This window comes from Melanotaenia boesemani, chromosome 17 (assembly GCF_017639745.1).
Source record: "Melanotaenia boesemani isolate fMelBoe1 chromosome 17, fMelBoe1.pri, whole genome shotgun sequence".
NCBI classification, from domain to species: domain Eukaryota; kingdom Metazoa; phylum Chordata; class Actinopteri; order Atheriniformes; family Melanotaeniidae; genus Melanotaenia; species Melanotaenia boesemani.
In genome coordinates, this window is record NC_055698.1 from 9,122,273 (window position 1) to 9,139,603 (window position 17,331).

The following is a 17,331-nucleotide window of genomic DNA, read 5'->3' on the forward strand; positions in this document are numbered from 1 at the left end:
ATTTTCATTTGAGTCCTACAGGAGCACATACTGGTTAGACAAAAACCAGAGATACAATTTGCAGACGGTTTTTCTGGGCAGGGATGACCAAAAACATCGACCAAGCAGGTAATAAAATCCAATATATTCCCATAAAAGCCTGTAAAAAAAAAAAGAAAAAAGAAAAAAGAACGAAAACGAGAGATGTGAAGTAACTGGTGTTTATTATGTTTTTAATGATTATATGTATTTTATGTATTTATTTTATATTGTTTTTTCATGGTGCTTGTGATATGATGCTAGTGGTGTTCAGAATATTCCTGCACACCCCAGAAGTGAACAAGTAAAGTGCTGCACTCGTCAGAAGCTCTTTTTTCCCTTTATTGATGCCAATGACCACTAAACTAGACACAGAACTATAGAACGGATGTCAAGATCAGTTTAACTTGGGGATATAAAACACATCAAGGTCAAACACGTAGTTTAAAAACATACTTTTTATTTGATAAAAAAAAAAGATCATCTTTCCATTGATGTTGTACATGTTACATAAATGGGTTACACAAACTGCCCCATTTACAGTCAAAACAAAAAAAAGTACAATAACAAAATAAAAATAAACAATAAATTAAAGCACTCGGAGACTCGCAGACCTCCACCAAGTCATTGTAATTTGTTTATTTTATTTTATTTATTCATTTGTTTTTTTTTTTTTTTGTCAATGATTGTGAGCATTATTTTTTTAGCTAGAAGCTCTATGGATCTCCCCACAGTAAAAAATCCTCCAAAAAGTTCCTTGATCCAGGTGGTGATCCGGATCCCCTCCAAAATCTAATCACTTGTTCCTTATTTCATTTAAAAACATTCATAATAATTCATCCATAACTTTTTGAGTTACAGACAGACAGACAAACTAACTCCGCCAAATACACGACCTCCGTCTTGGTGGAGGTAAATACCAGACAATTTGCCAATGTATGTACAAGATGCCTGAAACAACTTAAAAATTGCAGGTCCTTATGTAGCATATTCAATGATGATGGAGCAAAAATGGAGAAAGCCTTTTTCCTGAACTCTGTATGAACTGATGAACCTGAACTGAGACCCCAGACTATAACTTCAGTGACATATAATCCAATAGAGGGCAATGAACCAGAAATAGATCATGTGAAAATGTCTGTTTTCTGTGAGAACATGTTTATTTTCACTTTACTGGTGCTCCACCTTCATTAGCTGACTGTTCATAACATCAAAGCAAAAGAGGAAGAATATACGTGCTGCAGCAATGTGCAACAGTAGAATCTGTTTTTAATATTAAACCATTTATTCCTATCAGACCTTTAAAATAAAACAATGAACCTGTAAGTCTATCCATCTACTTCTTCAGTGGTTGTAGAAACAATGGTTTTAGCTCTTTGTGGGGTGTAGAAATTATTGTCCCATTCAAAGCCGACATTTTTCAGTAAATTCTTGAGATCTTTTAAAACACATTCTTTGGCTCTCTGCCTGCCCTCTTCAGTAAACAAGTTGGATCTTGGTTGTACTTGATCTCTAACTTGCTTTTCATTTTTGAGCAATTTGCTCACACTTTCAACCTCAGCACAGTTACCATAGGCCCACTTCTGTGTGCTCTCTGTGTGCAAGCCAAACAGATTTCCACATGATCTACACGGATTCATTCGCTCTCCACTACTGATGTTAACTGCCTGGCATGTGACATTCGAAGGAAGCTGGAAGGTTCCATCAAAGTATGGCTTCTTCTCTTTACTGGGATAGTAGGTCATCACTGCATCAGCTACATAATCATCCCAGGTGCTGCATAAACAGGAAGCAGCAACCATGATTTTCCCTGCAGGACGACCAAACGTGGACATGGAGACCCCGTAGTACCGGACTGAACTTGAAGTACGAGAGATGCACAATGTGGTGGAAAACAAAATCTTTGATTTTGTCTTGTCCATCAGCTTTCGTGTAAGAGCTTTGATTTGAACTATTATCCCCGCTTCATTCTCTTGCTGGATCAGGTGGACAATCTGCAAGTAAATGATGAGAAATAACAGGTTTATCTCTAAAACATGTGCTGTTGGTTCAGCTGTTGAAAACTTAACCAGGTTTTCCCCCCACAAAATTTGTACTTGGTTGAATCTATTTAACTAAGAAATTAAAGCAATAAGGAAATAAAAAGTTACAGGCAACCTCAAATTTAAAAGGTGACAAACTTCCTGGTTCGGTGTTTGAAAAAAAAAAAAAAAAAAAAAAGTGTCATCCTGTTTGAGTCAGTGAATCAGGAAGACACACACACAGACACACACTCATACACACACCGACGCTGCTGAAGTAGGAAGTACTCTACAACCGCAGCACAGACCTTCAAAGGGCTTTTCTTGCGAGATATATGCAGAATGTAAAAAGGTTTAGCAAACAGCACAGATGTGATCGTACACGTGACTGTCGGGCTTTGTTGAGATTTATCTCTCCTCTTCCTGGTTGCAGTCTTTTTTGACCCCTCATTTTGACATAATTTGGCTATTAGGGAAATCTGTCTGAGGACCTATAAACAGGCTTACAGTCAGTAATAGTGTAAGAATTCCCCAAGTATTCTAAAATTTGGGAAACACATTTTGTCTGAATTAATATTTTCCAATTAAAAATAAAATTGAAAATCTGCCATGGAGATATAAAAATGACTTAAATAATCAAACAACAGCCATGTTATTACCTACTTCATGCTCTCCATTTGTGAAATACAACAAATAGAGAATCACAATATAAAGATCATTTAAACTTAAGGAGAAGGTGTGTACAACTTAATAAGGAAGAAACATATTGTTTAACATATTAAAATCCTACCATGTCCAGCACACATGACAGTGGACTCCGTCGGGGTAGTTGAGAGGAATAGCGAATGAAAGGCTCGGGGTAGCGGTCATTCAAGTGTTCATATATCTCATCGTCATCATCTAAAAGACTTTTCAGGGAGCATGGTGGAAAGATGATGTGTCCCAAAAAGAAGATGCTGTGAAGAATCTGTAAAGTTCAATAACACATAAAGTCTATCATTTTCTGTCTTGTAAAATAAGTATCATCTGCTCTAAATAGCAGTAAATAACAGCAACATGTCTTGTGTTTATTAGACATACCTCGTCCACTAACATTGACGTGTCTTCTCGGGTCCGGTTACTCAGTTCCACCATTTTCTCAATAAGTAGGTAAGCATTCCTTCTGAAAACCTCTTCATCTTCTAGATAGTCCTCTCTAGAATCCATTATTTAAAGAGAATTAAAAAGCAGAAAACAACAACAATCTCACGTTCAGTAAATTAGTTGACTTACGTCATGTCCTGTTCGGCAGCCTGATGAAGTTGGAATAAACATGAATAATGAGTTTTTAAAGTATATCATTCAAGACTGAGCAATAGAATTAGAAATGCAGAAATAATCATTAAGATCTATTAAAAGATAATGTGAAAAATCAAGTGCATGAGCCGCCACTCACCATTGTGGATTTCCAGTAAATGAAACTGAGCAAAAACTTTGCACTTCCCTTTTAGTCAAATTAGCTCTCTGCTGTCCTTTAGGTGATGTTAACCAAGACTTAGATAACAGAAAGTTTAACAGCTACTTTGGAATATAAGCTCTACCTACATGCAACTGACTTATTTAAAATAAAACACATCCATAAAATGGACGGTGACAGATTTACTGTATATCACTTCACAAGTTTGCTCTCGACTGAACCGATCAGGAAGTGATGAGTCAAGTTTGCTAGGCGTGGCGACAACTCATGAACACACACAAGATGCCAGCTGCTAAACGTCGGGGAGGAGTGTAGAAACATGTTGTTTACCAAGAGCACAAAGTACTTTGGAAAATTCTCAAAGCTACTAACATGAATGCAAAGTACAGCGACTCTTTACAAGATTATCTACTTTAGAGAGTAAGTGTGATAACAGAAGTTCAAAAACAGACTTTTCTTTTAATTGTAGTTTTCATGTCACAGACAAAGTAACACAGGATTTAATGATGGCTGCAGTTTATTTAAAGCAGGTCTGGCCTACACCGATACTCAGCTTACCTGGAGTCAGCATCTAAAACACTGGTGTATTAATTAAGATATATTGTGTCTGACTGGGTAAAAGGTGGGATTTGCAAATGTATGATACCTTTAAAAAGAGAAATCTTTCTGTCAGGAAATAACTGTTTACTACAAATACAGCAGCCAGTGGCTTTTAAAATAGGTTTCATTTATTAATTTGTTCATTTTCTACACCACTTATTCCAATTCAGGGTCGCAGGGTTGGTGAGTTTAAACCGGATTAAATATTGTTTGTAAATTTTGCAGCTGATTGAGATTTTTTTAAAAAGTTGAATATATGGTGAAAAAAGTTTGAAACTTAAATGTAACGTAACTGTTCACTCACCACAGACAGATGCTCAGGGATGGATTAACAGTAAGTTTAATAAAATAATAAACAGAAAAAATATTGTTAAAGGTAAAAACAAAACCAGGTTTTACTCCAGAGCAGATGTGAATTGTCCTTGTTTAACACTAAGAATAATGTTTATTACGTTTCTCTGGTTTAAAAGCCATATGACATAGCATAGCCTAATTTATTGTTCATCATTGCACCCACAAGTGGAATCTATTTAATAACTTGTAAGAAAAATGCAATAATATTAACAGTATTAGAATATATGAGTCAAACAGTGACACAATTGCAGTTGACTGATATAACTCTTATAGAGTGCAAAACATACATATGGAAATAATAAAAATCACATGTAAATCTTTAATGATCGGCAATATACAAATTTAAGTGTGACAGCAATACAATGTTTACACGATAAAGTTAAATTATAACTACATAAAAAACAACAGTTTAAGTACAATGAGAGATGTAGTACTTAAAGTACAATTAGATCAGTAAGTATATAATAATGAAACTGAAATAATGCTAGGATATCCAAACAATACCAAGGCATAAACACACACGCACACACACGTACATATGTATAGCCACTAAGTGGTATAGAAAATGGATGGATGGAGGTTTCATGGTTCCTGTGTTGGGTTTGGTCTGTTCTTTTGGTTTGTATCTTGGTTTATAGTCTGGCGTTTGTCATGTTTTAGTTCTGTCATGATTTTGGTTTATAATTCTGGTTTTTGTCATGTTTAGTTTCTGTTTAGATCATGGTTTGGGTATTTGGTTTTGTCATGTTAAGTTAAGTTTTCCTGTTTTCCCTCGTGTGCTTTGTCTTTTCTGTTCCTGGCTCGTTAGTTCACCTCGTTTGATTTTTCATTCACTTAACCTGCTCCTAATTACTCCCTCTGTGCATATATACACCATGGTTTTCAGTTTTCCCTTGTCAGATCTTCATGGTTTCTCCCTGCTGTGTGTGGTTCCCTGTTCCCCGTTTACCTGCACCGATCTGCCTCCTGACCTTAACTGCCTGCACTTGGGTCCTCACCTCTGCCAACACATAACGGGAGGTTGATATATTTCACTCTCACCTGCTAAAAGGTCTGTTGATAAAAAAAATAAAAATTAATACATTGACATTTTATGTTATGTCCACGTGTGCACACATACATACACGTGACCGATGACATTTTCATTTACCCGCTGGTCAGTAAATTCCAACATTCTCAGCTTTATTTTACCACAGGAGAAAACAGCCGGAACAGATCCTTACATTGATCCAATCATCATGGAAGATCTGGAATAAAAGTGTAAAGGGATTAATCATAGAGAATGTAATTACATGTCCATGTAAAAGTTACCTTGACCTGATCCTCAGAAAATACAACCAGAACCCTCAACAGCCTCCATGATCCTACAGAAGATTGTTATTATGAAAACCAGACATTACTCAGCTAGAGTCACTCTAGAAACTATTTGTTCAATTATTTATTAGTACACATTTTCAGAGTATAGACAGGAAAATAATTCAGCTGATTATCTGTGATGAAAATAAGAGCTTGTAACGGATAAAATCTATTTTATCTTTACAATAACTATAAATTCTTTTAGGATTGTCTTTCCAGGACATGGTTTTAGACAAAGGAAAACTTTTTTTTCACATTAACAAGTAGAATGTGAGATCAGTAACTCTCCAAAACTGATATTTTCTTATTGTGTTAAAAAAAAGAACATTAAGTTCTTACAGAAGGACAGGTTTACTTCATCACATTTTCATCTTATTTCTGGTTCTGGTCTACATGCAGATCCACTGTAGACTGAGTCATGGCTGAGATATTTGTGGTATTTTCCAGCACAATCTTTGTGCAGCCAGCCCTTGAACATCTCGTACTGGTTAGTCTGCTGTCGGTCATAAAAACACAGAATGGAATAGTATGCTAAGCTTAGCAACAAACCTCAAAGCAATACAACACCTTACACATGCAATAACAATTATCAACATTACTGTTACACATGATGGTACATGACTTCTCATCAACATACCCTGGAAATGCATCGCATTGGCTGTGTGGCATCTAAGCTGCCTCTGGATCACACTATTACTTGCAGTGATAAATTTGGGGTAGAGAGGACACCCAAACCCAGAAGACAACAGGCTTGTTCATCTGCATCTTACTTAATGAGAGAATGATGCATCTGAAAAAGAAGAATAGATCTCTCAGTCGTGAACATGGGTTTATGATCCAACCTGTCAGTCTGAACGTTGATAATCTTTTACTGATCTAAAGGTCAAATGTAGGAAGAGCAACCACAGCTCTTCTCCGCATGCATGTGTGCCTTATGCTTTCTCCAGATTCAGAAAATTTCTCCTCCTCCCTGAACCGCTGTTTCACAATGTGAGCTTGATGAATCCTGGCACTGTTATCTTGGAATATGGCCGTGCCATCAGGGAATAAATAATCCATTGATGGATTAAAATGTTCATTCACTGTATCCAGTCAGCTGACCTCATTCTTTGGGCACATAATGTTGCTGAACCCACACCTGAACCTTGACCCGATCCGCTGCAGCAACCCCAGATCATAGCACTGCCCCCACAGGTTTGTACAGTGGGCATGATGGCTGCATCCCTTCATCTGCCTCTCTTCTTACCCTGATGCTCCCATCACTCTGGAACAGGATAAATCTGGACTCATCAGACCACACGAAACTTCTTCCATTGCTCCAGAGTCCAATCTTTGTGCTCCCTAACAAATGTTATGTTAATATCCTGTGTCACAGTAATATTAATATATTATTATACATTGTAAATTAATATCATTATTCACAATGAAGTTGGTACACCCCTTTTCAGTTGCTAACCTCCGTAGCACTAGAGGCAGGGTTTCAGAAAACAAAAAGCAGAAGCAGTCAATTCCAACCCCAGGCCTTCCAGCTAAGCATCATATTAATCGAGTGTATCATTCCAACACCACCCCATCTCACCTGCACACCCTCCCATCACATCTGAGAGCTTGACCCGCCATAGCCAGTTTTATTTTGAATATTTGTTCTAACCTCATTGTGTTTTTAACTTCAAAAAATCTTTTGTCGTGAAAGCACTTTGTGCTACTTGTTAAGTGAAAAGTGCTTTATAAATAAAATTTGATTAGAATTTAATGGTAAAGTTGGCACAATGAGTGTAGTGGACAATAAATGGAGAGAAACCCACTAATACCGCTACTTGTTCTCTATGTTATACTGGGAGTAGAAGTGAAACTGGATAATTGCTTAATAACTGGTCTTAGATAATCTTAATTCAATCACTTGTAACCATTAATACATTTTTTATATCACTTATTCCAGTTCAGGGTCCAGGTGAAGCTGGAGCCCAGCAATTAGCAGGAAGTTCCAGCCAAGTAGCCTTATTACTGTAAATTATTGGGCTAACTAAACGGTAGTTGGTAACCGTGGCAAAAGAAACTCAGACACCGGGCTACAGGCCTGCCAGATCAGAGCAGCCTGCAGGCTTATTGAACATGTAGGAAACTATCTGTGGACTTTGACTGTTTAAAACAACATGTCGCATCATCCTCTGGACACACACAAGCTGTTAAGAGCTGCACCCGCCCTCTGAAATGCTACGTAATATAACTGCAGCCGACTGAGCTGCAGGTTCTGTGTCAGAGCAGTTACCTTGGCAACACATCACAACAAAATAGTCCACTCAGCCGCTTCTTGTAAAAAACTTATGATTTTACTGGTAAAAACAACAACAATAACACATTAATAATATATTTAATATTTTTTTCTTTCTTAATGGACCATGGTATAAGCGAGATAATGCCCGACGAGGTAACCATTATCATAAATTAATGGACGACGCGGAGGCGTAAACCGTCTGACGCATTATTGTTGGGCATTATCCCTTACTTATACAAGTATTTCATATTTTACAAGTATATCTCATGATGTCTTTTGTGTATGTTCATGACACAATTTGATAGGTGTAAGCATAGTGTGAGGTATGTTTGATACCCAAAGCCAGACTGATCTGAGAAATGAAACACCTGCCTGCTATATTTCTATTTTCTAATGTGTGCCAAGCAGAGACACACCTTAAAATTTTGTTATGCTTGCATAACGACAATAAAGATCTTGAATCTTGAAGAACAAACGGAAAGTAGAGTAGAAGCTGTTGTTCTGAGTTTCCAACTGTTTCATCTGCCCAGCAAAGGAGTGTAAGATAAGGGTATGAAATACGGAGCTCACGTTGCAGAGGGAGTAATTCCCTACATGCAGATGTGTGAACTGATGTGTGTGACCTTTCTCTGGTACCAGATTAAAACACTTTGACTTGCCTCATTTTTGTCATTATTTCCTTGATTTCTTACTGGACATCTGTAAAGAGAAAGAGAGAAAAAAATCCACACAATAGATACAGTACATAGTTTGCAGTATATTAATTTTACTTTTATGGTTTTAATTATTGAACGTGCACACAAACACAGTTTTCTGAAGTGTATGTGAGGCATTAAATCATAAAGCAGAAAAAGTTTTGAATCCAACATTAGACATATAATGATGTTGTTGATCCTCTAAAATAAACATCCAGTGTGACCATCTCTCTCACGTCAATGCAGAGACTTCAACACACTTTTCTTCTATTTAGGGCAGATTTTTATAACAATGATCTGTCCCCTGGTTTTGCTAATAAAAACACAAGTAAAGTGCTTTAAATACCAGCAGCACTAATGTTGAGTAAGACTAAAATGAGAATTACACTTGTTTTAAAGTTCATGAACAGGCCTGTCTGTCTTATTCAGAAACTATTTATCATTTAAAGGAAATTTCATGCTCAAAAGGACCCGAGGCAAAGGATTTTTAAAAACAGTGCAACATTTTTTTCCACATAAAATATTTTACTTTTACAAACATGTACAGACATTGTTTTTCTTTTTTTATATATCGCTTAAAAATGCTATATAATTGTATATTTAACAAAAATTGCAGTAGAACCTTCCTTTTCCCGTTCATCACTCAGGCAAACTCAGTAATTATAATGCATGTATATTTAGAGAATTATTTATTTTTCAGTGGGTGGCAGTGTATTGGATAACTGACTTATGTGACTAAATGGCCAATTTGCCAACATACCATCTCGCTCATGCACAAGAAAACAGCTTTTAAATAGAGGTCCTCTACAGTGAACACTGAGCATCAAAGGATTAATGTGAGTTTTCTATGGTCTTATTTTATGCATTAGTTTTAATATTTTTATTCATTTGGTGTACTTGTTTATTTCTCCAAGACCTTAGCCTTTTATTTTTAGTTTTGCAATTATTTTTTATCTCCCTTTGATGTTTCATCCTCACAAATATGACATAAGATCTCAACATATTTCTTCTCTTGACTCATTTATCTTGTATTTCTCTCAGTTCGAAGCAAAGCTGAGGTGCTTCAGGCTTGGAGGTTTTTGGTGATTAACAGGCACGATTTTAATGCCATTCAATTATAGTTTCAGATTTCAGATTTTCTGTTTTCTTAATTGTGACAATTAGTTTGCATTTAAAAATGTGATGCAAATAGCCTTTTTTGAAAAGTAATATCTCACTTTCAAGGGGTTGCTGTTGTTAGCAGGCAGAACTTTAAGGTTTGGCAGACCAGGGGCAAATTCTTGTGAGGGTCTAACAGCTACTCAGACCAAACCAACAGAAGAGAAACATTTCAACAAATTTCTTAGCTTTGTGTGCAAATGCTGTACTGTGTATTTTTATACCACACCACTTTTGCATCAGTTTGTGACAATTTTCAACACTAAAGAGCATTCATGTGTCCACGTCATAGCACACATGGATGGGTGGTCAGTGTACCCTCCCATTGATCAGTTTTTTTCAGACTTGTTAGATAACTTTCTGCTGGGCATTATTTGCAAAGCTTTAAAACCTGATGCTTTTTTTTATTTTTACTGCTTTTTGGAAGCTATTTTGGAATTACCTGACAGAAATTTAAATTGCTGATCTGTGGGAGAATACATTGCCAAGCTACCATGTATGCAGTGACATGCTGCAACACAGCAGATCTTCAGTTGAGAAAATAGAGGAAAGTTTTTTTTTTTTTTTAAATAATGCAAATAATTATCTGCAATACCATGTTTGCTCCAACCACCATCAAATGTTTGAGGGCTGAGTTGTTTGACAAGGCAAACCTTTTCACTTCTGTGGCCTGGTTCTGAGTACCTGTTAGTTTTGCTGCCCCCAAGTATTACTCCCTACTTCTTTTAATTGTAATTAACTTATTTAACATTCACAGGCTGGTGGTGGTGGTAAGATAACGTGTAGCCACAGTTTCCCTGAGGCAGACTCTCGGAAACAGGGATGCCAATCAGCACAAACACCTTCTCTGACCACCATCAAACATGCATTCATATTCATAAACCCGTGGTACTGACAGTGGAGGCAAACTGGATAAAGTGTCTTCCCCAAGGATGCAACGGTAGAATGACTGGGATGGAGTTTGAGCCTCCTCAACCCTCCAGTTAACTACTCTACGTCCTGGACCACTGCTCATTATTGTAGCTGTATAAGGGCACATTCACACCAGGATAGTCTGGGGGATTCTGTTTGACTGGGAGAATTAGGAAAATGTTTGGTTTGCTTTCACACTTCACTTCACTCAGGCTGACCAAACTGCCTGCACGAGTTACAACAACTGCTTGATAAGGACAATATTACCTGAAACAACCACTGACCAATAAGAAAAGAAAATCCAGCTCAACAACTGGCCAGGACCTAAAACAGCTCCTTCATCACAAGTAAACACTGGAGTAATGAGTCTAAGAGTTTCTGTTTTTACTTTGGTGTTAAAGTCTAATGCAGTTTGTCAGCATCCCTACTGAACCATTTTTATTTTAAAATGTGTTACTATTTGATGTTTTATTGTGTTTTAGATCTTTCATTAGTGACTATTTTATCCACTTCCTCTTCTTGTTTCACTGGACGGACCACAGGTCACTTCTCTGAGTGCAGATGAGCGTTCTCATCACTCCAAACAAACCGTATTAACCAGCAGACTGGGGTTCGTTTAAAGAGGACCAAACAGCTCCAGTGTGAATGCGCCCTATAAGCACATTAAGAGGAACAGATGTGTGTATTCACAGAATACATATTGATGAAAAGCTACACACTGCTGAACATCTTTAGCTTCCTCCTTTCTGCGCAAATCGAGCCAGGACGTTGTCGGGGAGGGAGTTGCCGTACTGCTGATGACACCTGGAGAGGAGGGAGAATGATTGCGGTCACTCAGCAGGTTCAGCATAGAAACACTGATTTGTTTTCTCTGATAACAACTAGAAGTATCAACGTTACGTTTGAATGAGAACGCTGCTGCTTTGAGACAAACAGCTACGAGCTCTCCAAGTAAGACCCAGTAACATTTACATATCACTTTCAACCTGGCATTGTTTGCGAATAATACCTCTGTTTCTCGCTGCTGATTCTGAGATTCTCCAACAGTCTTGATTTGCTCTTTGACACCAGATTGTGATGCTCTTGATCCAACCTCTTCCCCACAGGACCTTGCCTCACCTTCTCCCAGTCCTCCCTGGTCTAAACATGACAGAAAATACCAAAAATGGTCATTGTTCCCACATGATCCTTCATCAATTATATGCCACTGCATGTCAGACAACAACTCACCATATGTTTGAAGGCCTCCCCTTTGTAAAAGCTCCGGGATGCTGGGTAGTCGATCCCCTTATCGAGCAGGTCATTGAGACTCTCAGCAACCAAGTGCAGCTCCTCCTCCTCATCATAGCCATAAATCTTCTTGTCCTCACATGTCATCAGAACAAGCTGGTCACATGGGTATGGGGTGCCCTCCACATAACCGATAACCTGCATCTTCACCGTCGTGGGAAGATAGAACTTCCCCCACCGGTCCACTGAAGATGGAATGTGCCTGTACATGGTGTCCTCCAGATGTCCTATTATGAAGGTAAAAATGTGCCAAATTGAACAAACTTGTACATTTGATGTGAAAACTTGTAGAATACAATGTGAGAAGTTGCGTATCAAAAATCTGAACTTGAATGTCACTCTGATTGGCTCAACTACTGATGACCCACGTTGGACTCACAACCATTCACTCTGATTGGTTAAGCCCCGAACCCCCCTCCCTCTGCTCTCACATCTTCAGACACAAGTTAGTTTTGGCACAAATATCTCGCAAGGAATGAGCCAAAAGTCAGGCCACAGTTTTATTGTGACTCGCGAGAGCACATTTGTGACTTGCAGCAGCAGATTCAGGAAGTTGTAATCGCTAAGTTGAGGTTGTAAAGCAAAATGAACACTTGAAAAAAAATTTAATTACAAGTAAACTATGGAAGATTATTTGTCAGATGGACTATTTTTTTCTCTGTAACTTCAAATTCAGTTCACGTGTGTGTGAGTTTTCTTTACAGCAGAAAATTTTGACATACAAGTTCAGATTTTTGATACGCAACTTCTCACATTGTATTCTACAAGTTTTCACATCAAATCTACAAGTTTGGTCATTTTGGCACATTTTTACCGCCATACCTATTGTCAGTTTAGCACCAGCTGGACTCTTTAGTTGTCTTGTCTGGCGTCTGAACTTTGAAACATTCTTTGACACCCAATTCAGGTACGATGTACCTACAGACAGAAAAGTTAAAGAAAAAGAAAAAAAAAATGTTATTTTATTTATTTATTTATTTTTAAGGGAGAGGAACAGAGAACAGATAAGGTGAAGCTTACCTGTTATCCCATTGCACCGAGGGAACTCTGCACATGACCTAAAAGACAAAATACATTCGTACAGTTAATAAAAAAAGTTTCAACTTTGTCGTTTATATTTATTTGCTCCTGTACATATTTTATGATGATCCATTAAGTTTCAATGGACAATTAATGTTGCTTTGCATCTGAGTCATGTCTTTCTGAATCCCACAGCACCACTTATTCTGTTTGTGTTCAACAGCTATGAGCTTGAACAAAAGCGCTGCTGTCTCCTTAAACTCTGCGGTCAGTAGTGATGTTCTCATTACTGTGGATTGTCTGCTGCAGGTCTTAAACGAACAAGATGCCAATGTTTACTTGTTTTTGTTCTGAAATGTCATACAAGAATATCATCTGTAGTTACTTGTTTCATCCTGCGCCTTCTTCTCTCTTCTGGTTTGGTGGAAACGGTGAGTTGAACGTCATCCAGATCCAACCGGTTTTTTTCAGTTCCTGGGATTGGCAAAACATCTTCATATGGGTCATCCTTCACTTATCTGCAACCTTGAAACTCCACATTTCCATGAATCCACTTCAGCTGAAACATTCTGCTTTCACATCCTTGTATTTTTATTTTTTTAATCCAAGCTGGGAAATTCTTTCTCTGCATTAAACCCATCCTAGTTACTAGGAGTAGTGGTCTGCCAGATTCCAGCGCCCAGGACGCAGTTGGGGGGAGTTGAGGGTCTCGCTCAGGGGCCCACAGTGGTTTACCTTGGTTACCAGCCCAGGGACTTGAACCCAAGATCTCCAGATCCAAGCCCACCTCTGTAACCACAAGGCTACCACTCCCCTCTCCTAATGGCAATTTCTGCGTTTCAGATTTTAAATTTTTACACTTCCTCTTGCACCGAGGTTGCTCCTGGAGTCTTATGGGCCTTACGCATCGCTTGTATTTGGATGCAACCAATGCCAGAAACGGCACAAAGAGATCTGAGTTTATCAGTCCTATAAATCACATTGCACATGTCATTGCTAATCCACCCACTTAATCCAATTCAGGATCATATGGGGTGGGGTGAGTGGGTGGGGAACCTGAGCCTCTCTCAGCTACTTTTGAGGTACACATTGATAGAAAGTACAACTGTTTAAAATACTATAAGAATATAAGTAAATAAGATGTGTTACAGTCCAAACAATAAAAAAAAGATAACTTAAAATCAATACACACACACATCAGTAGTATTAGACAAATAACCATACACACAGATAAGTGAATAATATTAATCAAAGATGCCTATCTATATATAGACATTTAAAAGTTTGTGTAAGGCTGCACAATGTACTTCCTAGTTTCATTTGTGTGCTATGCGCGTCTGTGTATGCATGTTATTCAACTGTGGTCTGGCTTGTGGCGAAAAAAAAAAAGAAAAGAAAATGGAGAAATGCTAGATAACAGGCTGCAGCTTGTACATCCTGTACACAAACGGAAAGCTGCAGGTGGCCACAGTGTGGAGAGCTGCCTCATCTAGACTCAGATCAAACAAAGTGAAGTGAAAATAAAAGTCGCTTCTTGAACAGCGTACTGTCTCCTGCCCTCCTGAGATTCACAGGTTGATCTGATATTTGTGACATTTCCTCCATAAGGATGCTTTTCAGCTTCTTTTTAGGATTTCAGAAGTATTTTCTGCAGCCATTCCCAGTAAATCCTTGATATATCTTGAGACGTCTTTCCGTATGGGAGTGCCTTCAAAGGAAATGTAACCAGATGACTTGCAAATAAAATGCTGGGACACGTCAAATGACTCAGAGAACAAATGACTTCTTTCATTTTGACAAACGCTTGACAATCCTGTCTAAAATAGGGTGGGGAAAAAGCACACTTGGACACACTTACCCATTGTGAGTAAGTATATCCAAAATTTTGACTGGTATTGTATATATTGAATAGAATTTAAAACATTTATTGGTCACCACTGCTGACTTCCTTTTTTTCCAAGCAAAGTACTGAAACTTTCCATAGTGTATAATTAAAATCTGTTGTTTCACATTTAACCAAATTGATTAAACTGATAAGTTTCTCTATGAGTAACCTTTACTCACTCACATCTGCCACCACCCTTCCATGGCGGTGGCAGATGATTCAGACTAAGATATGAACCACTCCCCACATAATGAAAGCATTTGCATAACTCAAAAACAACTAAAGGAAGTGAGAATAAACCACGGGGGTTTTTGTGCACTGTAAAACTGGTAAACTACTCACATGTTACTCTTCTGAAGACACGTCTCCATTTTGATCCTCTGTAACCTGAAACATTAAAGATTCACCAACTGTAAGAAAAAGACAATTTAACACTTTGATCTAATATAACATGTTTCTCTGTCCTATAAATGTCTCAACTTCATATCAACAAAGACAAAATGCCAAGAAATAAATGAATAATGGTATTTATTACATTTATTACATTACTCAATTTTATTTTTTATTTTTTTTAAGGTATCGTTTTATTTGCGTAGTGACTAATTGTCACGAGGTGTTCCTCAAATGTAGTTTCAGGTGTCTCCTATTTAAGTTTAGTTAATTTCTATTTAATGTGTATTTGCTTCGCAAAAACTCATTTTAATGTTATTTCTATAATGTACATTGATTACAGATTAAAAAATAGAAAAAAATATTTCGTTACATATTCTTATTAATAAGAAACGTAAAGAGTGTCCACTGTATGTTTTCCTTGTCTTTTCTTTGTAAACGCGTGTTTTTTTTCACTGCGACACCGAAGCGCAAACAAGAAACCCGCAGAGGACATTCTGTCTGCGTTTCCTCAGAGAAAGAGAGCCGACGTCTTTTCCGGGGTTTTCCGCCTTTGTTCTTTCCTAATATAATCTGAAATGCGAACAAAACGATCACCTTTACTCTTGTAATAATGACCAGCATTATTATTATATTACCAACATGAGAAACACGTCGAGTACCTACTGTTTATAGTAAATTTGTAAAGTATTAAGTTTGGACACAAACAGGCGATTAAATAGACATAAATAAATACAATTTAAAACATATTCAGTCATGAATGCTTTTTAAATAAATAGAAATTAAAAACAGCCAATTACCAAAGCAACTGGTTGTCCCTCGTTGTCTGTCGAAAACTGTGGCGCAGTCTTGTTTTCGGATTAACTTCCGTGTTCGTGTTCTCGTTATATTTTCCGCTTGCGCCACTCCCATGTGCTGTGTTGCCTTCACTGACTTGTTCAGAGGAACTTTTTAAAACCATGACGTGTGTAGCCAACAGAAAGTGCTTTGCCCTCCCAGTCCTCATCTTTACGGCTTCTATTTATAAATGATTTTATAACAAAGCTTTGCAGGTCCTAGTCTGAATAAGAAATAATTTCTAGTTAAGATCCAAGTAGGCTATAGCAGTTTATAATTGGGGTTCATTTCAACATTTTACCAATACTTTCAAGCCAATTAAACTATTTGAAGCAGAAGTTTACATGAGGTAGCCTGGTGCATGGTTTCTACCAGAGCTACTTAATTTGGTTCTATAAGGGCTGCGCTCCAACAGGGTTTCAATGTATTCTTGCTAAAACTCACCTAAATCAAATTAAATGACTCTGTCAGCCTGTCAAGTTTCTCACAATGGCTCGTTCATTTGAGTTAGGTGTGTTGGACCAGGGATATACATTGAAAACTTGCTGGGTCGCAGCCTTGGCATCGAATTGTGTAGCCCTGGTTTATACCTAATCGACGATGTATAAAGATTACTTTATCACAGTTGTGGGGAACCCTGGTCCTCAAGGGCTGCTGTCCTGCACGTTTACCATTTGTCCCTGCTTTAACACACCTCATTCAAATCAAATCCACCCAACAGCCAATCCAGTTCTGCATGGTGACTCATTAATTTGAATCAGGTGTGTTGGAGCAGGGACACATGGAAAACTTGCAGGACGAGGGCCAAGATTCCCCACCACTGCTTTATCAAATTTTACATGTCATTAACATTTAGTCTCTTTATAGTCCATAGGCCAGAGCCCAAAATTTCACTTGCTGGTACCACAAAACTTGTGATTTCTCAAAAGATCCATGTCTGTAGATGATATTTTGGTATGATGTTTCTATGATAGATAGATGACTCCTCTGATGACAATGTGTTATCAGGTGTTTACTGCATATATCAAAATTATCAGCTCGTCATCATCTACAATCATATGCAT

The 17,331-nt window shown here is 37.7% G+C and overlaps 1 protein-coding gene across 10 annotated transcripts; it reads right to left on the reverse strand.

Annotated features, from left to right (window-relative positions):
- Window positions 1–458: 458 nt before the first annotated feature.
- Window positions 459–16,417, reverse strand: LOC121656283. 10 transcript variants are annotated; one of them, XR_006013380.1, is made up of 9 exons: window positions 16,231–16,417; window positions 15,383–15,427; window positions 13,156–13,193; window positions 12,958–13,053; window positions 12,076–12,362; window positions 11,855–11,985; window positions 11,565–11,649; window positions 6,443–6,595; window positions 4,419–6,336 (listed from the first exon to the last, which is right to left on the reverse strand). XR_006013380.1 is itself a non-coding variant. In XM_042011315.1 (8 exons), the coding sequence occupies exons 4-8, from the start codon at window positions 3,475–3,477 to the stop codon at window positions 1,347–1,349; spliced, it is 981 nt and encodes a 326-aa protein (XP_041867249.1). In that variant the 5' UTR covers window positions 3,478–5,502; window positions 5,600–5,696; window positions 6,169–6,336; window positions 6,443–6,594; the 3' UTR covers window positions 459–1,346. The 10 variants fall into 10 exon arrangements, 9 of the variants coding, with proteins under 9 accessions (XP_041867249.1, XP_041867247.1, XP_041867248.1 ...); XM_042011315.1 differs by lacking the exons at window positions 11,565–11,649; window positions 11,855–11,985; window positions 12,076–12,362; ... (2 more) ...; window positions 15,383–15,427; window positions 16,231–16,417 and adding exons at window positions 459–2,012; window positions 2,830–3,006; window positions 3,120–3,234; window positions 3,312–3,331 and having other exon boundaries at window positions 3,475–5,502; window positions 5,600–5,696; window positions 6,169–6,336; window positions 6,443–6,594; XM_042011313.1 differs by lacking the exons at window positions 11,565–11,649; window positions 11,855–11,985; window positions 12,076–12,362; ... (2 more) ...; window positions 15,383–15,427; window positions 16,231–16,417 and adding exons at window positions 459–2,012; window positions 2,830–3,006; window positions 3,120–3,234; window positions 3,312–3,331 and having other exon boundaries at window positions 3,475–5,502; window positions 5,600–5,696; window positions 6,145–6,336; window positions 6,443–6,594.
- Between the last annotated feature and the right edge of the window lie 914 nt (window positions 16,418–17,331).

Bases quoted from the DNA above. Each gene is read 5' to 3' on its own strand.
- LOC121656283 (XM_042011309.1), bottom strand. The intron at 3,235-3,311 runs GTAAGTCAACTA...AATGGATTCTAG, and splicing joins GCTGCCGAACAGGACATGAC to AGAGGACTATCTAGAAGATG. The intron at 3,007-3,119 runs GTATGTCTAATA...TGAACTTTACAG, and splicing joins CGTCAATGTTAGTGGACGAG to ATTCTTCACAGCATCTTCTT.